General features: G+C 45.3%; 1 protein-coding gene across 1 annotated transcript in view; it reads left to right on the top strand.

Annotated features, from left to right (window-relative positions):
• Positions 1 to 25,487, top strand: part of csmd3b (CUB and Sushi multiple domains 3b) — a 2,394,280-nt gene that overhangs the window by 257,273 nt on the left and 2,111,520 nt on the right. The window contains exon 2 of the mRNA XM_038809755.1: positions 1,855 to 2,077. Coding sequence (XP_038665683.1) covers positions 1,855 to 2,077 — 223 coding nt within the window. The remainder of the gene's footprint in view (positions 1 to 1,854; positions 2,078 to 25,487) is intronic.

Genomic DNA, 25,487 nt, shown 5'->3' with positions numbered 1-25,487 from the left:
GTGTTCTTTATCTGAACATTCATTCGCAAAAGATTGTCCCCTTTACTTTCATCCTCAACAGAACTGCAGAAAAACTAAAGAGTTCCATCTTCAGTTGCATTCATGCTGCAATTGGAGGAATTAATCCAGCAGATATTCAAATGAATGTACATGGGAAGTTTTTGGACCGAACCTTTAAAACAGAGATGAGGAGGTATTTCTTCATCCAGAGTGGGGTCAATCTGTGGAGTTCTTTGCCGCAGAAAACTGTGGAGACCAAATCACTTGAGTGTCTTTAAGACAGAGATAGCTAGGTTCTTGATTAATAATGGGGTAAGGGGTTATGAGGTTATGGGGAGAAGGCAGGAGAATGGGGATGAGAAAAATATCAGCCATGATTGAATGGTGGAGCAGACTCGATGGGCCGAGTGGCCTAATTCTGCCTTATGGTTTTATGGAACGAAAGTACACTTGTGCTTCAAGTCTTTAGCATTTAAAAATCGTGTTATCTTGGCTCTTACTGCAGGTAAATTATGTGAGTATGTGTTAATGGTGAGAGTGTACAGCTCAGAGTGTTTAATTTGTGAAGCGTCACTTTTCAGTCATTTATTTTAATGACCAGACAGTCCGGTGCTCTTATGAATTGTGTTGTTCTCTGTGCCCAGCTCTCCAATTGTCTTTTTTTTATTGAGCGAGAACCTCACTCTGGAAAACTTGTCCTTGTGCCTCCTCTTTATTCTGCAACAGGTGCAAATCTATGAGAACAGAATGGAGAGAAAAGAACGGAGGAATAAATGATTGTTAGGTTTCAAAATAGTCTAGTTACTGGGAACAGGTGCCAAACCATGGAAGAATAAATGATGAGCAGATTACGATTAAAGTACCTTTACCAGATTTTTAAAAACAATTTAGAGTACCCAATTATTTTTTTCCAATTAAGGGGCAATTTAGCATGGCCAATCCACCTAACCTGCACATCTTTGGGTTGTGGGGGTGAAACCCACGCAGACACGGGGAGAATGTGCAAACTCCACATGGACAGTGACCCAGAGCCAGGATTCGAATCCGGGTCCTCAGCGCCATAGGCAGCAGTGCTAACCACTGTGCCACGTGCCACCCAACCAGATGTAACTATCACAGCAGAAGACAAAATTGGGACATCAATACAGTATGACAGAGCCCATCATGTGCTGCCAGGATGTACTGGGCACAGTAGTCATTCAACGCTGCTGTGTTATAGCCCGACCTGTGCTGCGAGAAGATGATGATAAGCTGAGGATAACTGCAATTATGGGAGCTATTCATTTATTTTCCTTTTTATCCCATCTTAAAATTTGTATTTGAACGACTAATAAAGTATGGCCCATCCAACTCATTCTATATAAAAAAGATTGTTGCTGAAATTTAAGCAGTAAATGTTCAAAATGCACAACAATTCCAACACCATCTGACAAAAGTGATGGGTTTGTGGTTTAATGAATGGAACCCGTTTGCAGGATATTGGTCTTAACTTTCATGTTCACATTTGTGATGTGTGCTGCAGCCTTGCAAAGCTTTGTGCTGGGAGTCTTAATTCAAAAAATATCCCCCAGTATATTTTATCGAAGTGTGACATTCCTGCTTAGGTTGTAAGTTAGGAAGCAATGATTTTAAGAAAAATTAGTTCTTCGATTCTCTTAAGATGAAAATCTGAAGGATAGCTTGGAAGTCAAAAGCATATTACATCATTTTGAATAGTTTATGTTTAAGTTGCCCATGGGTAAAACCATCACAGATTGGTGCATTGTAAGATAAACTAATTTGTATTTTAATTTTTTTTTAGACTGCAATATTATTGATCTAAATTCTCTTCCCCCTTCCTTCCTTTCATTACAGGATTTATTTATACATGTGGAGGGACATTACAAGGACTAAATGGCACAATAGAAAGTCCTGGCTTCCCATATGGGTATCCAAATGGTGCTAACTGTACATGGATCATTGTAGCGGAAGAACATAACAGAATACAGATTGTGTTCCAATCCTTTGCTCTGGAGGAAGAGTATGATTATCTAGCATTGTATGATGGGCAGCCTCATCCTGCAAACTTTAGGACAAGGTAAATATTCTTATATTCTTTTCCATGGACTGTATTGTGACCACAGAGTTTCATGTTACATTATTTGATCTGCTTTTGTGATTCTATGATGGGACCTTTGCTGCACTTTGTGGGTTTTTTTCTTGTAGAATATATTTAGCAAATTTCAACAGCAAGACATTCTCCCATGTGGGGTTTTACACACATTACATACATTTAACTTTGTTAATATTCTTTATACTAATGAGTTAGTGTGCAAAATAATATTCAATTTATACATTGATGGGAAGGGCTGGAAAATCCCACCCAATTAATTATCTGTATTGTAGATTAAACGTTTATCTATATTAATCTCAAATGTCAGCCACAAAATTACTTGGTTTTTTACTTTCAATCTAAAAGATGCTGTGGAGCATCAGATTTGTTTGCTACTCTTCATGTAATTTTCCAAGCAGTCCTTTTATGAAAAAATGGCAACATATCCAAATTCTTTGAGTAATCTATTCAAGGTTGAGAGAGGATTAGTCTTGAATATGATTGTTAATATGTTGCGAAACAAAGTCTTTATGTCTCCACACTCTAAAGCTTTTACTCCATTTGGTTAGTTTTGTGTGACAGATTCAATCCAGACGGAAGTCGTAAAAATTGTTTTAATTAAACGGCATTAAACATTTCCATTTGATTGAAATTAATTCTAGACTCACTCGGTGCTACCATTGTTGTAATTAATTTTTTGGAACAATTTATGGTAGCAGAATTTTACTTTTAATAAGTATTTAAGAATGAGCTTCATGAAGGGAGAAAAAAATAAACCATTTTTTCTTCAGATTTCTTGCAAAACGAAAATTATTGGAATTGCTGAATTCAGATGAAAATGTGATATTGGAGCCTAGGTGATCAGTGAGGTTGCCTTTAAAGTCTAGAACTTGATTTCAAAGCTAAACTGATGAAATGGATGTTGTCTCTGAGTTTGGGCAGTCTCAATTCATTGTCTAGTTACCGTGGACCTCCAGCCTAAAACTGTCTCTGATTTGACACAAGTTGATAATCTCACTCTATAATGTCGCAGGATGGTTGGTGTGAGAAATTGGGGAAAACTATATAACACTGGTCCAGTAGTGTTGAGTTGGAGTCGAAAACACCTCAGTGGAGAAAAGTAGAAACAGCTTCTCTCTGCACCTGATATGGAGTGAGAAGTAATTCCATTCAGTAGGAAAACATTCCTCTGTTTGGTGAGCTCAATTTAAAAAAATCTTCATTGACTACAGTGAAGAATGTGTTGATCATAAAAAAAATTGCTTTGAAATGTAGTGAACTATTGCGTGAAAGCAGAAGGTTATGTTTTAAAAGCAATGAACATTTTTACATAGCAATGATTGTGCAGAAAATTGTTAAATAGAAAATGACTTACTTATTTTAATTGTTGGATGTTGATAAAATTTGAGGGTTCATAATTTCTTATAATTTTTGATAAAATCAAATGCATAAAAATAATTGTATTAGTTGATGCAGCCTATAAATTAATAATATATGTGAATGCTTTATAGTTATCTGGAATCACTTTGACATTGGAACAGAGCTATTAAAACATTAACATTAAACAACTTACACCTGTTAAAATAACACAGTTTTATACAGGTATGTCTTGGTCAATAGCCTTTCCTCATTACTTATTTTTAATTATGTTCCTTACTTTTGCGTCTCATGATAATGAGTCTTTGATGCATTTTATGTTGAGTGGTGCAGAGCTGGGTTAAATATGTCACTGGGATGCTACAAGAGGAAAATAGGACAAAATACTAAATGGTTCAATTAACTAATTTAAAAGTTATTAAATAGATAGCACCAAACTTGCCGAGTGTCAGGTGCACTTTGTGCAAAAACACTTAAATTAGATTAATATAACCAGGATGAAGTTCATTAAGTTACTGAAATCAAAGGTTATGGACAGTGAAATGTTCTATTTTTCCCTGATAAACCTGTTTAAAGCTGATCGTATGTCTCCAGAAATTCAATATCCACAAGAAAGGAAGGTGTCTTCTAAAGAATTGAAGAGCATGTGTCAATGATTGATCTCCATTTTGAACATTTCCTGCCTGTGCTGGAGACGGCCAAGGATGGCGGCAGCACCTGGATGCAGGAGGGACAATCAGAGGGATCAAAGGGGGGGGGGGGGGGGGCTGGTTAATAACCCCACTGGGAAAGGTGAGTGCTGCTCAGGCAGATGGGGAGCAAGCGGAGATCCCAAGATGGAGGCTCTTACCTGGCACTTCACGTTCAGTACTCAGTATTCCCAGCTGTTTTTAAATCTATGAGCGAGGAAGGGTTTATTCATGTTACTTTTATTGAGAGTTTGCTTTCTACACTTGAGGTCATTTTGAATCATATCAGGATGAGTGGCACCTTATCTCCCTTAGTTTTGTACTTGGGTGAGAAGCATTATGATCAGCAGCACCATCCGCCTGCTGTTGAGAGAACTGCAGCTGGACAGCAGAGAGGAGTGCAGCTACAATATAGGATGCACAGGCAGAAGCTGAGCTTGCTTGAAAGATTGGAACAGCAGAGCTTCTGGAGCTCAGGCTGTCAGTTAGTTGGCTGCAAAAGAACTAGGAGCAGGAGTAGGTAATTGAGGCCTTTGAGCCCTCTCCTCCATTCAATACGATCATGGCTGATATCCCCTTGACCTCAACTCCACTTTCCTGCCCGTTCTCCATAACTCTCCAACCCACTGCTAATTAAAAATCTGTCTGCCTCCTCAAATTTACTCCTGGAAGAATTAGGGTGGCACAGTCGCACAGTGCTGCTTCACAGAACGCATGGGTTACCTCTGGCTGCTCCATTTTCCTCCCACAGTCCAAAGATATGGGGCGGAATTCTCCGCTCCCCACGTGGCGTGGGAGAATTGTGGGAGGGCCTCCCGACATTTTTTACACCCCCCCCCGGGGCCCCCGCGATTCTCCCCCCCATCTCGGAAAAATCGAGGCTCGCCGTTTTTCACGGCAAACGGCGATTCTCCAAGCCCGATGGGCCGAGCGGCTGGCCCTTCACGCCCGTTTCACCACGGCAGCAACCACACCTGGTCGCTGCATTCGTGAAACGGGCGCCGGATTCCCGTTTGGGGCACCCAGGGGCCCGATTGGGACGGGAGCACCGCGACTGTGCTCCGGAGGGGATAGGCCCGCGATCGGTGCCCACCGATCGTCGGGCCTGCATCCAAAATGGACGCACTCTTTCCCCTCCGCCGCCCGGCAAGATCAAACCGCCACATCTTGCCGGGCGGCGGTGGAGAAAGACGGCACCGCGGGTTCGCGTCATCTGCGCGCTGATGTCATCCGTTCGGGCGTCATTTCCGGCAGCCGATGTCGCGGCCGGGAACGACGTGGGCCCGCTCCTATCCCCCCGGGTGGGGGTGAATTAGGTGCGGGGAACGGGTCCCAAGGCCGTCGTGAACCTCGGCCGGGTTCACAACAGCCTCCACGATTTTGGCCACCAGAGGAGAATTCCGCCCGTGCAGTTTAGATGGATTGGCCATGCTAAATTATTAAATTGTCCCTTAGTGCCCAAAAGGTTAGGTTGGGTTACAGGGTTAGGATGGGGGCATGGGCCCAGGTAGGATGTTCTTTCAGAGGGTCAGTGCAGACTCGATGGACCAAATGGCTTCTTCTGCATTGTAGGGATTCTATGATTCTGTAACACTGATGCCCTCAACTTCTTTGCCTCCAGATCCTATCGGGGTCCGCTGGAGACATATCCAGCATATCTCAGTTGATAGGATGAAAATGCAAAAAAACAGATCATTGATGGGTTGTTTGTCAGGATGAATAATTATTTAAACTACACTTGAGATGATGCCATTCTTTGTCTGGCTTCGGACAGATGCAGGGCATCATCAACTATGAACTCATGACAATCTGTGCACTCCCAGGTAAACCACAAATATTTATTAACTGCAAGGCCTCCCAATCAATCCATATGCTTTTGGTGTGCAACCACAAAAAGACATTTCTGTGAATTTGTGCAAGATTCCCTGGATATTCCATGGATTTGCCAGGATATTTTCATTCCGTGGCAGTCCAATTTCTTAAGAGATGGCTGCTCGGAGACAAGTAATATCCACTTCAAACATGGCTGACACCTGTGAGAAATCTGACCAATAGAGGCAAGAGAAATGTAATAAAAACCAGATGTGTGATCAAACAAACCAACAGCATGTTCCAGATGAAAATAAAAGCCTTTTAAAAAATTTTAATCTTTCATCGGATGTGGTTTTATTGGCAAGGCCAGCATTTGTTGCCCATCCTGAGAAGCCCTTGAGAATATAGTGGTGAGTCAACGTCTTGGATTATTACAGTCCACCTGGTACAAACGCAACTGAATGGCTATCTTGGCCATTTCAGATGCCAGTCAACAATGCTGCTGTAGGTCTGGAGTCACATATAGACCAGACCCAATAAGAACGGCAGATTTCCTTCCCTGAAGGAGATTGATGAAATGGATGGGATTTTATGACAGGGCAGCACGGTAGCATGGTGGTTAGCATAAATGCTTCACAGCTCCAGGGTCCCAGGTTCGATTCCCGGCTGGGTCACTGTCTGTGCGGAGTCTGCACGTCCTCCCCGTGTGTGCATGGGTTTCCTCCGGGTCCTCCGGTTTCCTCCCAGTCGAAAGATGTGCGGGTTAGGTGGATTGGCCATGCTAAATTGCCCGTAGTGTCCTTAAAAGTAAGGTTAAGGGGGGGGGGGGGGTTGTTGGGTTACGGGGGCAGGGTGGATATGTGGGTTTGAGTAGGGTGATCATTGCTCGGCACAACATCGAGGGCCGAAGGGCCTATTCTGTGCTGTACTGTTCTATGTTTCTATGTTTCTATGACAGTTCATAGAAACTATTATGGAGACATGCTTTCAATTTTGGATTTATTAACTGGATGAATTAATTCATTAAATTTAAAAACCCACACAATCTCCCATTAGCGGACCCTCAAGATTATTAATCCAGCGATGTTACCATATCGGCGGGAGTTCAGAGAGAGAGAGAGAGCCCAGAAAGCGGCGGGAGTTCAGAGACAGAGAGCCCATAAAGCAGCGGGAGTTCAGAGACACAATTTCCTAATATTGACTGGAAAAGATATAGTTCGAGTACATTGGATGGGTCGTTCTTTGTACAATGTGTGCAGGAGGGTTTTCTGACACAATATGTTGACAGGCCAACAAGAGGTGAGGCCACTTTGGATTTGGTTTTGGGTAATGAACCAGGCCAGGTGTTAGATCTGGAGGTAGGTGAACACTTTGGAGACAGTGACCACAATTCGGTGACCTTTACATTAGTGATGGAAAGGGATAAGTATACCCCGCAGGGCAAGAGTTATAGCTGGGGGAAGGGCAATTATGATGCCATTAGACATGACTTAGGATGTGTAGGTTGGAGAAGTAGGCTGCAAGGGTTGGGCACACTGGATATGTGGAGCTTGTTCAAGGAACAGCTATTGCGTGTTCTTGATCAGTACGTACCAGTCAGACAGGGAGGAAAGGGTAGAGCGAGGGAACCGTGGTTTACCAAAGAAGTGGAATCTCTTGTTAAGAGGAAAAAGGAGGCCTATGTGAAGATGAGGCGTGAAGTTTCAGTTGGGGTGCTTGATAGTTACAGGGAAGCAAGGAAGGATCTAAAGAGAGAGCTAAGACGAGCAAGGAGGGGACATGAGAAGTCTTTGGCAGGTAGGATCAAGGAAAACCCAAAAGCTTTCTATAGGTATGTCAGGAATAAAAGAATGACTAGGGTAAGAGTAGGGCCAGTCAAGGACGGTGGTGGGAAGTTGTGTGTGGAGGCTGAGGAGATAAGCGAGATACTAAATGAATACTTTTCGTCAGTATTCACTCAGGAAAAAGATAATATTGTGGAGGAGAATGCTGAGATCCAGGCTATTAGAATAGATGGCATTGAAGTGCGTAGGGAAGAAGTGTTGGCAATTCTGGACAAGGTGAAAATAGATAAGTCCCCGGGGCCTGATGGGATTTATCCTAGGATTCTCTGGGAAGCCAGGGAAGAGATTGCTGAGCCTTTGGCTTTGATTTTTAGGTCATCATTGGCTACAGGAATAGTGCCAGAGGACTGGAGGATAGCAAATGTGGTCCCTTTGTTCAAGAAGGGGAGTAGAGATAACCCCGGTAACTATAGGCCGGTGAGCCTAACATCTGTGGTGGGTAAAGTCTTGGAGAGGATTATAAAAGATACGATTTATAATCATCTAGATAGGAATAATATGATTAGGGATAGTCAGCATGGTTTTGTGAAGGGTAGGTCATGCCTCACAAACCTTATCGAGTTCTTTGAGAAGGTGACTGAACAGGTGGACGAGGGTAGAGCAGTTGATGTGCTGTATATGGAGTTCAGTAAAGCATTTGATAAGGTTCCCCACGGTCGGCTATTGCAGAAAATATGGAGGCTGGGGATTGAGGGTGATTTAGAGATGTGGATCAGAAATTGGCTAGTTGAAAGAAGACAGAGTGGTGGTTGATGGGAAATGTTCAGAATGGAGTTCAGTTAAGAGTGGCGTATCACAAGGATCTGTTCTGGGGCCGTTGCTGTTTGTCATTTTTATAAATGACCTAGAGGAGGGCGCAGAAGGATGGGTGAGTAAATTTGCAGACGACACTGAAGTCGGAGGAGTTGTAGACAGTGCGGAAGGATGTTGCAGGTTACAGAGGGACATAGATAAGCTGCAGAGCTGGGCTGAGAGGTGGCAAATGGAGTTTAATGTGGAGAAGTGTGAGGTGATTCACTTTGGAAAGAATAACAGGAATGAGGAATATTTGGCTAATGGTAAAATTCTTGGTAGTGTGGATGAGCAGAGGGATCTCGGTGTCCATGTACATAGATCCCTGAAAGTTGCCACCCAGGTTGATAGGGTTGTGAAGAAGGCCTATGGTGTGATGGCCTTTATTGGTAGAGGGATTTAGTTCCGGAGCCATGAGGTCATGTTGCAGTTGTACAAAACTCTAGTACGGCCGCATTTGGAGTATTGCGTACAGTTCTGGTCGCCTCATTATAGGAAGGACGTGGAAGCTTTGGAACGGTGCAGAGGAGATTTACCAGGATGTTGCCTGGTATGGAGGGAAAATCTTATGAGGAAAGGCTGATGGACTTGAGGTTGTTTTCGTTAGAGAGAAGAAGGTTAAGAGGTGACCTAATAGAGGCATACAAAATGATCAGAGGGTTAGATAGGGTGGACAGCGAGAGCCTTCTCCCGCGGATGGAGGTGGCTAGCACGAGGGGACATAGCCTTAAATTGAGGGGTAATAGATATAGGACAGAGGTCAGAGGTGGGTTTTTTACGCAAAGAGTGGTGAGGCCGTGGAATGCCCTACCTGCAACAGTAGTGAACTCGCCAACATTGAGGGCATTTAAGGCATTTAAAAGTTTATTGGATAAGCATATGGATGATCAGGGCATAGTGTAGGTTAGATGGCCTTTAGTTTTTTTCCATGTCGGTGCAACATCGAGGGCCGAAGGGCCTGTACTGCGCTGTATCATTCTATGTTCTATGTTGTATCCCCGTCAATTAAGAAATAAAAATCTATGCACTTACACGTGGTGTAGTGAGATGTTTAAAATCCAGCTGATCAGTGAGATGACCCCGAACTCAAAATCTAAAAGATAACACTGCTTTTTGAAGAAGGACCTTTAGAATCAGAGGGCAGAATTTTCCTGGCCATGTGGAAACAGTTGGAGGTGAAGACTGGGAAAACAGGGGAGAGCTGAATTAGGAAGGCTCCCCGGGCACATGCTTGCTGCCAAGAAAGTTTCCCAAGGATGAGCTGTCTGCTCTGCGGAGCCAACTTAAAAATTAAGATCCCAATCAGGTGTGATTTTTCGACTTTGCTGGTGGCGGAGTGGTTCTGCCCCACCAGATGGGAAGGCTGTCAGCTCCATGGAGATAACCTCCCTGCGACAATAAATGGAACCATCAGAGACTACAAGGGTGATTCTCTGAGCCCCGCGCCAGGCCGGAGTATCGGCGCAACCGTGCCACGACGCCACGACGCCGGCGCACGATTCTCTGAGGTGTGTCTGATGCGGCGCCAGCCGCGGGCTGTGGAATCGGTGGGGCTGCCGATTCTGCAGCCCGAATGGGCCGAGCGGCCGCGCGGATACGACAGAGTCCCGCCGGCGCCATTCAACCCTGGTCGCTGCCAGCGGGAACTCTGCGCGAAGGGCCGGAGGGCAGCCTGTGGGTTGGGGAAAAGCGATCCTTCACCTGGGGTGGCCTCCGATGGGGTCTGGCCTGCGATCGGGGTCCGCCGATCAACGGGCCGGCCTCTTCCCCCCCCCCCCCCCGGGCCGGGCCTACGCGGCCGGCCCCTGAACACCGATGCCATGTTGAGTCGGGGCTAGCGCGCAGAAGAAGTCCGCCGCGCATGCGCAGGTTGGCGCGGCGCTCATTTGGCACCGGGGAGGGAGGCTGGAGCAGCGTGAACCGCTCCAGCACTGTGCTGGCCCCCTGTGAGGGATTGAATCAGTCGTCCCGTGCCTGTTTTGCGCCGTCATGAAACGCGACGGCGTTCACGATGGCACAAACACTTTGGCTCCATTTTGGAGAATTGCACCCTAGATATGCCATATACAGATCCACAGGATGGGAAGGCTGCCTCTGAGGCCTCAATAATTCCCCTGTGAGCAGTTCCCTCCATTTTGTGGGGTCGGACGCACCCCCCCTTAAGAAAATGGATTTTTATTCCTTTACGGGCACCTCTATTTTGAAACGTTTTCACGTTCTCAGGCCTTAGTCGTGTCCTCCGCTCTTAGTGGGGCCGTCATGTTTCTAGAGCTGCATACCCTGTGATTAGGCCGACAGTAGCAGGATTCTGCCCTGAATAGGATGGGGAGCAGGAGGCAGCCACCTTGGAGACTGCCTCTAGGAATTCAGCTCAATTTGGTCTGGCTGCCAGCAAAAGAGGCTTGCGAATTCCATTTGATCCTGACGTCAAGGTCCTGAAGTCCTCTTGGAACTCCTGCCCGTAAACCTGTCTGATGAATAAAGCTGCTTTCAAAGAAAACCTGGGGCGGGATTCTCCACTACCCGGCGGAGCGGGAGGTCCCGGCGTGATGGAGTGGCGTGAACCACTCCGGCGTCAGGCCGCCCCAAAGGTGCGGACGTCTGCGCAATATTAGGGGCCAAACCCTAACATTGAGGTGCTAGGCTGGTGCCGGAGTGGTTGGCGTTCCGCCGGCCGGCGGGAACGGCCTTTGGCGCCAAGCCAGCCGGGGCCGAAGGGACTTCGCCGGCCGGCGGAAGTCCGCGCATGCGCCGGAGCGTCTGCGGCTGCTGACGTCATCCCCGCGCATGCACAGGGGAGGGGGTCACTTCCGCCTGTGAAGACTATGGCGAAGGCGGAAGGAAAAGAGTGCTACCACGGCACACGCCCGCCCGGCGATCGGTGGGCCCTGATCGCGGGCCAGGCCACCGTGGGGGCACCCTCCAGGCCCAGATCGCCCAGCGCCCCCCCCAGGAGCCCGCCCGCACCGCCTGGTCCCGCCGGGAAGGTAGGTGGTTTGCTCCACGCCGGCGGGAGAGGCATGACAGCAGCGGGACTTCGGCCCATCGTGGGCCTGAGAATCGCCCGGGGGGGGGGGCCTGACTTGCGCGGCGTGATTCCCGCCCACGCTGAATCTCTGGTGCTGGAGACTTTGGGACACGGTGGGGGCGGGATTGACGCCAGTCCCCGGCGATTCTCCAACCCAGCGGGGGTCAGAGAATCCCGCCCCTACTCTCCAAATTATTATTTTTTAATTTCCAGTTGCTGACAAGGAGCTTCACTCACTGTCAGCACATTGCAGAAACTAACAATTATGCCTGAATTTACAAAATATTGGGCTGGTGAGCAAAGTGTTTTGCTAATGGCATGTACTTGAAAAAATTCTGCCTTTTGACTCAAATATTAAACAGAATAAGATGCTCCTCAGTTGGAAAGGGGAATATAACCTGCAATGTGGAAAATCTGACTGATTATCTCCACGAGAATTCCCCCAGCGTAAATCCAGCAGAATGTAAATTCTTTTGCATAAAAGTAAAACATAGTGGGTGTTGCAAATCAAAAATAAAACCAGAAAATACTAGAAAACCTCAGAAAATCTGGTAGCACCTGTGGAGAGAGTTAATGTTTCGAGTCTGTATGATTCTGAAGAAAAAATATTTTGGAGCTGCTTTGTAGGCAAGGTTTTTGGCTACTACAATCCTCATTTTCATTGGGGAATGTATTATTTGTGCCCTTTGCACCCAGAGGTGCAATGTGCCCATCATTCTGCTCCAAGATGTTTCCCCCTCCCACCTCCCCGCCCAACTACCAATGGCTCCAACGGACACAATCCCTCCCCAAGCAAGAAACCCAAATTTACCTCCGAGTTTGGTGGCCATAGATCTTCTCAGGGACTTCCTTCTAGTTCCAGTAGTGACACTACTGACCAGTACTCTGCTGCCAGCAAATCAAATTGCCTGGCAGCTCTCGAGGGCATGTTTTCCTGATTCTGAGGACAGGAAGTCCTAAAATTACTGTGTTGTGGCTGCAGCCAGCGCATTACTGCTGTGGGGCAGCCATTTTTAAAAGCGACTGATCTTTCTAGCCAGGGATGGTGTTGGCAGCAAGCAATAAGCCCAAGGTGTTTTTCTTTTTAAATCCTGAAGTTTGATGCTTTGTTGAGTACTAATAGAATCAGAAATTGTTGGTTGTTTCCAAGCTTACTGTTTTATAACTTAAATGACACAAAGGTGAATCTGAAGTATACCTTTGTGTCATATGGTATTCATTTGTTATCACAATTTAAGGTCAGCTATTCTTATCTGAGCCACCTAGGCATATTGTCCAAATTTAATGTATGCATCATAGATCATAATCAAGAAGTTTGCCAGATTGCATGATTGCCCGATTGGTTGATAGGGAATCTGCACTAAATTTAAAAATTAGACACGATTAAACTAATTAAACATAATTAATTAATTACTTAATCATAATTTAGAGGGGTGTCTAAGCCAGAGATCGGAGAGTACTGTATTTAGCATTTATATTTATAGTAGAAATCTAGTGCGAAGAAACAAATAGTTAACAGTAACTTTTTTTAAAATAAATGTTAAAATTATTTTTTACTAATTAATTAACGCAATGTTAATTAGAGGGTGTAGTGCTCTGACTGTGAGATGTGCAGGACCGGAAGGCTTCCAGCGTCCCGGATGGCTATATCTGCAGAATGTGCACCCAACTAGAGCTCCTTGCAGACCACATGGTTCGGTTGGAGCAGCAGTTGGATGCACTTAGGAGCATGCAGGTGGTGGAAAGCATCCGAGATAGCAGTTATATAAATGTGGTCAAACCCAAAGTGCAGGCAGAGAATTGGGTGACCACCAGAAGGGGAAGGCAGTCAGTGCAGGAATCCCCTGTGGTTGGCCCCCTCTCGGACAGGTATACCCCTTTGGATACTATTGGGGGGATAGCCTATCAGGGGAAAACAGCAGCAGCCAGAGCAGTGGCATCACGGCTGGCTCTCTGATGTTCAGCAGTGAGGGTCAAAGCGCAGAAGAGCAATAGTCATAGGGGACTCTATAGTCAGGGGCAGAGATAGGCGCTTCTGTGGACATGAAACAGACTCCAGGATGGTATGTTGCCTTCCTAGTGCCAGGGTCCAGGACATCTCTGAATGGGTAGCTGGCATCCTGAAGGGGGAGGGCAAACAAGCAGAGGTGGTGGTACATATTGGGACTAACGACATAGGCAGGAAGTGGGATGAGGTCCTGCAGCAGGAGTTCAGGGAGCTAGGCAGAAAGTTAAAAGACAGGGCCTCAAGGGTTGTAATCTCAGGATTACTCCCTGTGCCACGTGCCAGTGAGGCTAGAAATAGGAAGATAGAGCAGCTAAACATGGGGGGGAAATAGCTGGTGCAGGAGGGAGGGTTTCAGTTATCTGGATCACTGGGAGCTCTTCCGGGACAGGTGTGACCTATGTAAGAAGGATGGGTTGCATCTAAACTGGAGAGGCATAAATATCCTGGCCGTGAGGTTTGCTAGTGTCACACGGGACGGTTTAAACTAGTATGGCAGGGGGGAGGATACCGGAGCAATAGGTCAGAATGTGAAAAGATTGAGGGAGAGCGAGGAAATAGGGCCAGTATGGCTCTGAGGAAGAGCAGACAGGGAGGTGTTGCTGAAAACAGCGGGACTGGTGGCCTGAAGTGCATATGTTTTAATGCAAGAACTATAACAGGTAAGGCAGATGAACTTAAAGCTTGGCTTAGTACTTGGAACTATAATGTTGTTGCCATTGCAGAGACCTGGTTGAGGGAAGGACAGGATTGGCAGCTAAACATTCCAGAATTTAGATGTTTCAGGCGGGATAGAGGGGGAGGTAAAAGGAGTGGAGGAGTTGTGCTACTGGTTTGGGAGAATATCACAGCAGTCCTGCAGGAGGTCACCTCAGAGGGCAGCGAGGCTATATGGGTAGAGATCAGGAAAAAGAAGGGTGCAGTCACAATGGTGGGGGTTTACTACAGGCATCCCAACAGCCAGCGGGAGATAGAGGAGTAGATCGGTAGACAGATTTTGGAAAGGAGTAAAAGCAACAGGGTTTTTGTGATGGGAGACTTTAACTTCCCCAATATTGACCGGGACTCACTTAGTGCTTGGTGCTTAGACGGGGCAGAGTTTGTAAGGAGTATCCAGGAGAGCTTCTTAAAACAATATGTAGATAGTCCAACTAGGGAAGGGGCTATACTGGACCTGGTATTGGGGAATGAGCCCGGCCAAGTGGTAGAAGTTTCAGTAGGGGAGCATTTCGGGAACAGTGTTCACAATTCAGTAAGTTTTAAAGTGCTGGAGGACAAGGGTAAGAGTGGTCCTTGGGGGAATGGACTAAATTGGGGGAAGGCTAATTATAACAATATTAGGCGGGAACTGAAGAACCTAGATTGTGGCAGTATGGTAGCATTGTGGATAGCACAATCGCTTCACAGCTCCAGGGTCCCAGGTTCGATTCCGGCTTGGGTCACTGTCTGTGCGGAGTCTGCACATCCTCCCGTGTGTGCGTGGGTTTCCTCCGGGTGCTCCGGTTTCCTCCCACAGTCCAAAGATGTGCAGGTTAGGTGGATTGGCCATGATAAATTGCCCTTAGTGTCCAAAATTGCCCTTATGTTGGGTGGGGTTACTGGGTTATGGGGATAGGGTGGAGTTGTTGACCTTGAGTAGGGTGCTCTTTCCAAGAGCCGGTGCAGACTCGATGGGCTGAATGGCCTCCTTCTGCACTGTAAATTCTATGATCTATGTTTGAGGGTCAATCAACATCTGACATGTGGGAGGCTTTCAAATATCAGTTGAAAGGAATTCAGGACTGGCATGTTCCTGTGAGGAACAAGGATAAATAGGGCAAATTTTGCAATCTTTGGATAATAAGGGATATTGTAGGCTTTGTCAAAAAGAAAAAGTGAGGCATTTGTCAGGGCTAGAAGGCTTGAAACAGACGAAGCCTGTGTGGAATATGAGGAAAGTAGGAAGGAACTTAAGCAAGGAGTCAGGAGGTCTAAATGGGGTCACGAAAAGTAATTGGCAAATAGGGTTAAGGAAAATCCCAAGGATTTTTACACGTACATAAAAAGCAAGAGGGTAGCCAGGGAAAGGGTTGGCTTACTAAAGGACAGGGTAGGGAATCTATGTGTGGAGCGAGAGGAAATGGGCAAGGTACTAAATGAATACTTTGCATCAGTATTCACCAAAGAGAAGGAATTGGTGGATGTTGAGTCTGGAGAAGGGTGTACAGATAGCCTGAGTCACGTTGAGATCCAAAAAGACGAGATGTTGGGAGTCATGAAAAATATTAAGGTGGATAAGTCCCCCAGGGCTTGATGGGATCTACCCAAGAATACTGAAGAAGGCAAGAGAGAAAATTACTGAGACATTGACAGAAATCTTTGGATCCTCACTGTTTTATGGGCAGCACAGTAGCACAGGTGGATAGCACTGTGGCTTCACAGCGCCAGGGTTCCAGGTTCGATTCCCCGCTGGGTCACTGTCTGTGCAGAGTCTGCACATTCACCCTGTCTCTGCGTGGGTTTCCTCCAGGTGCTCCGGTTTCATCCCACAGTCCAAAGACGTGCAGGTTAGGTGGATTGGCCATGATAAATTACCCTTGGTGACCAAAAAGGTGAGGAAGAATCATTGGGTTATGGGGATAGGGTGGAAGTGAGGGCTTAAGTGTGTCGGTGCAGACTTGGTGGGCCGAATGGCCTCCTTCTGTACTGTATGTTCTATGTTCACTGTCTTCAGGTGATGTCCCGGAGGAGTGGAGAATCGCCAATGTTGTTCCTTTGTTTAAGAAGGGTAGTCCAGGGAACTACAGGCCGGTGAGCCTTACGTCAGTGGTAGGAAATTACTGGAGAGAATTCTTCGAGACACAATCTACTCCTATTTGGAAGCAAGTGGACTTCGGGATTTAAAAAGAAAAACACCTTTGGCTTATTGCTTGCCGCCAACACCATCCCTGGCTAGAAAGGTCAGTCGCTTTTGAAAATGGCTGCCCTTATTGATACCTCCTTTGACTTTCCTGTAACCTTTTTCATGGATGTCCACATTATCCTCCTCCAATACCCCACTTTGATTGGCCAGCTCCGTCGGGCCTCCCTTGCTTGGTTCCTGGAATTAATCAATTCGAACCATTCTTTCAATTTTTACTCTTCCTGTCTCACACTGTAAATTCTGGAGTTCCTCGAGAATCTAGCCTTGGTATCCTTCTCTTATTTGACATGTAGCTCTTTGGTGACATTATTAAATGACATGAGGTTAACTTCCACATGTACACAGACAAAATCCAAATCAACCTCCTTCCCACTTCCCACAACCCTTGCATTTTCTCGGTGTTGACAGCCTACTTATCCGACATGCCGTCTTGGATGAGCCACGGTTTCCTCCAGTTAAATGATGGCACAAATCATCGTAAATGACTATGATTTAGTGGCCATTACTGAAACATGGTTAAAGGATGGTCACGACTGGGAGTTAAATACCCGAGGGTATCAAACTATTCGGAAGGACAGAGTGGATGGTAAGGGAGGTGGTGTTGCTCTGTTATTTAAGGATGACATCCGGGCAATAGTAAGGGATGACATCAGTGCTATGGAGGATAAGGTTGAATCCATTTGGGTGGAAATCAGGAATAGTAAGGCGAAAAAGTCACTGATAGGAGTAGTCTATAGGCCACCAAATAGTAATGTTATGGTGGGGCAGGCAATAAACAAAGAAATAACTGATGCATGTAGAAATGGTACAGCAGTTATCATGGGGGATTTTAATCTACATGTCGATTGGTTTAACCAGGTCGGTCAAGGCAACCTTGAGGAGGAGTTTATAGAATGTCTCCGCGATAGTTTCCTAGAACAGTATGTAATGGAACCTACGAGGGAACAAGCGGTCCTAGATCTTGTCTTGTGTAATGAGACAGGATTGATTCATGATCTCATAGTTAGGGATCCTCTCGGAAGGAGCGATCACAATATGGTGGAATTTAAAATACAGATGGAGGGTGAGAAAGTAAAATCAAATACTAGTGTTTTGTGTTTAAACAAAGGAGATTACAAGGGGATGAGAGAAGAACTAGCTAAGGTAGACTGGGAGCAAATACTTTATGGTGGAACAGTTGAGGAACAGTGGAGAACGTTCCAAGCGATTTTTCACAGTGCTCAGCAAAGGTTTATACCAACAAAAAGGAAGGACGGAAGAAAGAGGGAAAATCAACCGTGGATATCTAAGAAAATAAGGGAGAGTATCAAATTGAAGGAAAAAGCATATAAAGTGGCAAAGATTGCTGGGAGATTAGAGGACTGGGAAATCTTTAGGGGGCAACAGAAAGCTACTAAAAAAGCTATAAAGAAGAGTAAGATAGAGTATGAGAGTAAACTTGCTCAGAATATAAAAACAGACAGTAAAAGTTTTTACAAATATATAAGACAAAAAAGAGTGGCTAAGGTAAATATTGGTCCTTTAGAGGATGAGAAGGGGGTTTTATTAATGGGAGATGAGGAAATGGCTGAGGAACTGAACAGGTTTTTTGGGTCGGTCTTCACAGTGGAAGACACAAATAACATGCCAGTGACTGATAGAAATGAGGCTATGACAGGTGAGGACCTTGAGAGTCTTGTTATCACTAAGGAGGGAGTGATGGGCAAGCTAATGGGGCTAAAGGTAGACAAGTCTCCTGGCCCTGATGGAATGCATCCCAAAGTGCTAAAAGAGATGGCTAGGGAAATTGCAGATGCACTAGTGGTAATTTACCGAAATTCACTAGACTCTGGGGTGGTCCCGGTGGATTGGAAATTAGCAAACGTGACGCCACTGTTTAAAAAAGGAGGTAGGCAGAAAGCAGGAAATTATAGGCCAGTGAGCTTAACTTCGGTAGTAGGGAAGATGCTGGAATCTATCATCAAGGAAGAAATTGCGAGGCATCTGGATAGAAATTGTCCCATTGGGCAGACGCAGCATGGGTTTGTAAAAGGCAGGTCATGCCTAACTAATTTAGTGGAATTTTTTGAGGACATTACCAGTGCAGTAGATAACGGGGAGCCGATGGATGTGGTATATCTGGATTTCCAGAAAGCCTTTGACAAGGTGCCACACAAAAGGTTGCTGCATAAGATAAAGATGCATGGCATTAAGGGTAAAGTAGTAGCATGGATAGAGGATTGGTTAATTAATAGAAAGCAAAGAGTTGGGATAAATGGGTGTTTCTCTGGTTGGCAATCAGTAGCTAGTGGTGTCCCTCAGGGATCCGTGTTGGGCCCACAATTGTTCACAATTTACATAGATGATTTGGAGTTGGGGACCAAGGGCAATGTGTCCAAGTTTGCAGATGACACTAAGATGAGTGGGAAAGCGAAAAGTGCAGAGGATACTGGAAGTCTGCAGAGGGATTTGGATAGGTTAAGTGAATGGGCTCGGGTCTGGCAGATGGAATACAATGTTGACAAATGTGAGGTTATCCATTTTGGTAGGAATAACAGCAAACGGGACTATTATTTAAACGATAAAATATTAAAGCATGCCGCTGTTCAGAGAGACTTGGGCGTGCTAGTGCATGCGTCACAGAAGGTTGGTTTACAAGTGCAACAGGTGATTAAGAAGGCAAATGGAATTTTGTCCTTCATTGCTAGAGGGATGGAGTTTAAGACTAGGGAGGTTATGTTGCAATTGTATAAGGTGTTAGTGCGGCCACACCTGGAGTATTGTGTTCAGTTTTGGTCTCCTTACTTGAGAAAGGACGTACTGGCGCTGGAGGCTGTGCAGAGGAGATTCACTAGGTTAATCCCAGAGCTGAAGGGGTTGGATTATGAGGAGAGGTTGAGTAGACTGGGACTGTACTCGTTGGAATTTAGAAGGATGAGGGGGGATCTTATAGAAACATTTAAAATTATGAAGGGAATAGATAGGATAGATGCGGGCAGGTTGTTTCCACTGGCGGGTGACAGCAGAACTAGGGGACATAGCCTCAAAATAAGGGGAAGTAGATTTAGGACTGAGTTTAGGAGGAACTTCTTCACCCAAAGGGTTGTGAATCTATGGAATTCCTTGCCCAGTGAAGCAGTTGAGGCTCCTTCATTACATGTTTTTAAGGTAAATATAGATAGTTTTTTGAAGAATAAAGGGATTAAGGGTTATGGTGTTCGGGCCGGAAAGTGGAGCTGAGTCCACAAAAGATCAGCCATGATCTAATTGAATGGCGGAGCAGGCTCGAGGGGCCAGATGGCCTACTCCTGCTCCTAGTTCTTATGTTCTTATGTTCTTAAACAATCGGAGCGCTCAGACCAATGCTTTTGGCCCTAATGCATTTTTCCCCTGTTGATTCCCTTTCCTCATTTAACCAGTGCCTCAAATTGAACCACACTATCGACTGCCTCAACATTTTAATTGACCCTGAGGTGAGTTTCTAACTGCATATAGTCTCAAGCACAAAGACTACCTCCTTCTAACGACTGAATACCATTGCCTGCCTCAGCTGCTAAAGACCCCATAAGTGCTTTGGTGACCTGCTGCAGATATGACTATTTCTATCAAACATCTCCTTACATTGACTCCCGTCCCTTAATTCTTCCAAATTTCAATTACTGCTTCCTAACTCCCTGATGTTTCTGCACATCCTCAACTCTTCCTCTGACTCTGATCTCATATGCATTCCCCCACACCCCCCTTTTCCCTGACTATTGATGGTTATATGAACACTCCGGAATTATCTTCCCGAATTTCTCCTCCTCGTCACCCATTTCTACTCCTTTAACGCCCATGTTAAAACCCAGGCCTTTGGCCAATCATTTCGTCACCTCTCGCAATACCTGCTTATTTGGCTCAGTGTCCATTTTTGTCTGGATTAAAGATGTTATACAAATATACATTTGCATAGTTGATGTTCTTTAATTTTAAATTGCCTTCTCAAGTAAAGTAAAAGCATGCAATTAGGAAAAATACATTAGTCTCATCAACGTGCTCCTCTGCAACTCGTATGCAATTTAGCCCTGCATGATCCTTGCTGCGGGAATTCTTCTCGACTCCTGGAGGTAGTTAAGCCAAGCTCCAGGATATCTATCTAATTTAACATCTCCATTATTCAGGGCTGGGCAGTTATTTGCTGCAGCTGATGGCTTCATTGATCCAGCAGTAGAGAAACAGTTGTGTTCCCTTCAGTATTAAATCATCTCTGTCTCTTTATTAATTTAAATCCTCATATATCTAAGGAAGAGGGAGGGATGAAATATAATTGCAAGAGATTGCCATGTCCTGTACATTTATTTGTCATTTTGAATGGACTGTGTGCTGATGCTTTTGAACTTGTACAATTTCTCCCATCAAATACTGTCACAGGAAATAAATAGTGGAGAATTTTTTCCATTGATTAGTGAATCAGAGGTTGTATTTGGTACTACAGTGGGAGTGGGGTCATATTGGATTGTGAAGAGAAAAATATATACAGAAGTCCTGAAAGATGAATCCTCTATCCTTGCTACTAAACAGACCTGATTCGCCCCTCTGCTCATAAAGGGCAGCACGGTAGCATTGTGGATAGCACAATCGCTTCACAGCTCCAGGGTCCCAGGTTCGATTCCGGCTTGGGTCACTGTCTGTGCAGAGTCTGCACATCCTCCCCGTGTGTGCGTGGGTTTCCTCCGGGTGCTCCGATTTCCTCCCACAGTCCAAAGATGTGCAGGTTAGGCGGACTGGCCATGATAAATTGCCCTTAGTGTCCAAAATTGCCCTTAGTGTTGGGTGGGGTTACTGGGTTATGGGGATAGGGTGGAGGTGTTAAGCTTGGGTAGGGTGCTCTTTCCAGGAGCCGGTGCAGACTCGATGGGCCGAATGGCCTCCTTCTGCACTGTAAATTCTATGTACAGAATCACCACCTGGATTAGCATAGCGACAGAGAGATTAATGTAAGATCTTAGCGGGTCCCACATTAGCAACCCTAATGAGCCCATTGAATATCTTGCAGAAGCTTAGGCATGTTCTGCTTGCAATACCCTGGATTCCTCTGCCCCCATATGCCACTGCTGCCTGGTCACTTTTTTAAAGACTTCCCCACCAACCACTCCATCCCCCGAGTGAGGACAGAGCATTACTCCTTCCGAATTTATCTCTATCAGGACGCCCAATGCAGCATCTGAGATTCTGAAGGCCCTAAAAACAATACTTACCTGTGTTCGACAGGCAAAGTGGACCTCTCCTTTAGTAACTTCAAAATGGCTTCTTCGAGCCTGTTCCATGCTAACAAATGAGATCATGACTGATTTAAGATCAAATCCTTTAACAGATACATTCATGAACTTGCGGAGCATTCAAAATAAAATGGATGAATTAGTCTTGCAGATAGATGTAAAGGGATATGATTTGGTTGGCATTACAGACACATGGCCCCAAGGTGACCATGGATGGGAACTAAACATTGAACTTTATTCAGTTTTTAGGAAAGACAGACAGAAAGGAAAATGTGGTGGAGTTGCATTGTTGATTAAAGAAGATATTAATACTCTATTGAGTACCAGCCTCCCGTACCAGCCTCCCCGGACAGGCGCCGGAATGTGGCGACTAGGGGCTTTTCACAGTAACTTCATTGAAGCCTACTCGTGACAATAAGCGATTTTCAATTTCAATTGAGGAAAGATATTAATACAGATGATGTTTAGTCTGTCTGAGTCGAGTTAAGAAACATCAAGGGGAAAAAGACATTTATAGGGGTGGTATACAGACCACAAAATTGCAGTGGTAATGTTGGGAATAGCATTCACCAGGAAATCAGAGATACATGTGATAAAGGAACATCTATGGTTATGGGTGACTTTAATCTGCCTGTAGATTGGGTGACTCAAATTAGTCACAGTACAATAGAGGAGGAATTTCGGGAGTGTATATGGGATGGTTTTCTGGACCAGTATGTTGAGGAACCAACAAGGGAACAGGCCATCTTGTTCTGGGTATTGTGCAATAAGAAAGGATTATCATAGAATTTACAGTGCAGAAGGAGGCCATTTGGCCCATCGAGTCTGCGCCGGCTCTTGGAAAGAGCACCCTACCCAAGGTCAACACCCCCCCCCCTATCCCAATAACACAGTAACCCCACCCAACACTAAGGGCAATTTTGGACACTAAGGGAAATTTATCATGGCCAATCCACCTAACCTGCACATCTTTGGACTGTGGGAGGTAACCGGAGCACCCGGAAGAAACCCACGCACAGACAGTGACCTAAGCCGGGATCGAACCTGGGACCCTGGTACTGTGAAGCCATTGTGCTATCCACAATTCTACCGTGCTGCCCATTTTAGTTGTGAGTTGGGGATGAGTGACTATACTATGGTAGAATTCTTTATTATGGTGAATAGTGAGGTAGTTGATTCTGAGATCATGGTCCTGAACCTCAATAAAGGTAAGTGTGAGGGTGTGAGGCATGAACTGGCTATGACGGACTGGAAAACATTACTGAAAGGAAGGACAGTGGAGAGGCAATAGCAGGCATTCAGGAACGAATAGGTGAACTCCAAAAGTTGTTTAATCATATATGGCACAAAGGTAGACAGGAACTGTGGCCAAATCATGGCTTAAAAGGAAGATTAGGTATAGTATTAGATTCAAAGTAGAGAAAGACAGATTAGTGGAAATTAATGGAATTGAAGGCGGACAAATCTCCTGGGTCTGATAATCTTCATCCCAGGGCACTTAACGAAGCGGATCTAGAAATAGTCGATCCATTGGTGATTATTTTCCAAAACTCTGGACTCTGGAATGCTTCCTATAGATTGGATGGTAGCAAATGTAACCCCGCTATTCAAAAAGGGAGGTAGAGAGAAAACAGGGAACTATAGACCAGTGACCTATCTTTGGTAGTGGGGAAGTTGCTGGAATCTATTATCAAGGATTTCATAACACAGTATTTGGGAAGCAGTGGTGTAATCAGACAAAGTCAGCATGGATTTACGAAAGGAAAACCATGCTTGAAAATCTACTGAAATTCGGGCAGCACGGTGGTGCAGTGGGTTAGCCCTGCAGCCTCACGGCGCCGAGGTCCCAGGTTCGATCCTGGTTCTGGGTCACTGTCCGTGTGGAGTTTGCACATTCTCCCTGTTTCTGCGTGGGTTTCGCCCCCTACAACCCAAAAGATGTGCAGGCTAGGTGGATTGGCCACGCTAAATTGCCCCTTAATTGGAAAAAATGAATTGGGTACTCTAAATTTATAGAGAAAAAGAAAATCTACTGAAATTCTTTGAAGATGTAACTAGTAGAGTTGAGCAGGGAGAACTGGTGGATGTGGTTTATTTAAACTTTCAGAAGGATTTTGACAAGGTCTCACACAGCAGATTAATATGTAAAGTTAAAGTGCATGGGATTACGGGTATTGTCTTGAAATGGATAGAAAGCTAGTTAGCAGGCAGGAAGCAAAAATTTGGAAAACATGGGTCTTCTTCCGACTGGCAGGCAGTGACTAGTGGGGCACCGCAGGTATCTGTGCTAGGACCCCAACTGTTCACATTATGTACCAATGATTTTGATGAGGGAACTAAACCTATTTTATCCAAATTTGCAGATGATACAAAGTTGGGAGGGAGGGTGAGCTGTGAGGGGGATGCAGAGATGCTTCAGCGGGATTTAGAAAAGCTGAATGAGTGGACACATGCATGGCAGATGCAGTGTAATGTGGATAAATGTGAGGTTATCCACTTTGGTAGCAAAGATAGGAAGGCAGATTATTATTTGAATGGGTGTAAATTGCGAGAGGTGGATACTCAGCAAGACCTTGGTGTCATCATGCAGCAATCACTGAAAGTAGGTGCACAGGTACATCAGGCATTAAAGAATGGTATGTCAGCCTTCATAGCTAGAGGATTTGAGTAAAGGAATAAAGATGTTTTACTGCACTTGTATAGGAAATTGGTGAGGTGGCACCTGGAGTATTATGTGCAGTCTTGCTATGGAGGGACTGCAGTGAAGGTTTGCCAGGTTGATTCCTAGGATGGCGGGACTGTCATATGAGGGGAGACTAAGTCAGTGAGGATTATATTCATTGGAGTTTTAAAGAGTGAGAGGGCATCTCATAAAAACTTATAAAATTCTAACAGGATTAGACAGGGTAGATTCAGAAAGAATGTTCCCGATGTCGGGGAGTCCATAACTCGGGGTAATAGCTTGAGGATAAGGGGTAAACCTTTTAGAACTGAGGTGAGGAGAAATTTCTTCGCCCAGAGAATGGTGAATCTGTGGAATTTGCAACCACAGAAAGTAATTGAGACTAAAACGTGTAATTGAGACATAGAACATAGAACATAGAACAGTACAGCACAGAACAGGCCCTTCGGCCCTCGATGTTGTGCCGAGCCATGATCACCCTACTCAAACCCACGTATCCACCCTATACCCGTAACCCCTTAACCTTACTTATTAGGACACTACGGGCAATTTAGCATGGCCAATCCACCTAACCCGCACATCTTTGGACTGTGGGAGGAAACCGGAGCACCCGGAGGAAACCCACGCACACACGGGGAGGATGTGCAGACTCCACACAGACAGTGACCCAGCCGGGAATCGAACCTGGGACCCTGGAGCTGTGAAGCATTTATGCTAACCACCATGCTACCGTGCTGCCCCAACGTTGTGTACATAATGTTGTGTAATTTCAAGAAGGAACTAGATATAGCTCTTAGGGATAAAGGGATCAAGAGATATAGGGGGGAAGGTGGAATCAGGGGATTGAACTTGATGATCAGCCATGACCATAATGAATGGCGCAGCAGGCTCCAAGGGTCGAATGGCCTCTTCCTGCTTCTATTTTCTATGTTTCCACGCTATTTAAAGATCAGTTGAAGAACCCTGATTAGGATAGCTTCCAGTGAACAGTGAGCAGCCCCCTATTCAAAGCTGACGAGCCACAGG

This window comes from Scyliorhinus canicula, chromosome 10 (assembly GCF_902713615.1).
Source record: "Scyliorhinus canicula chromosome 10, sScyCan1.1, whole genome shotgun sequence".
NCBI lineage: Eukaryota > Metazoa > Chordata > Chondrichthyes > Carcharhiniformes > Scyliorhinidae > Scyliorhinus > Scyliorhinus canicula.
The sequence above is the reverse complement of the archived record's forward strand: the minus strand, read 5'-3'. Positions and strand labels throughout refer to the sequence as shown.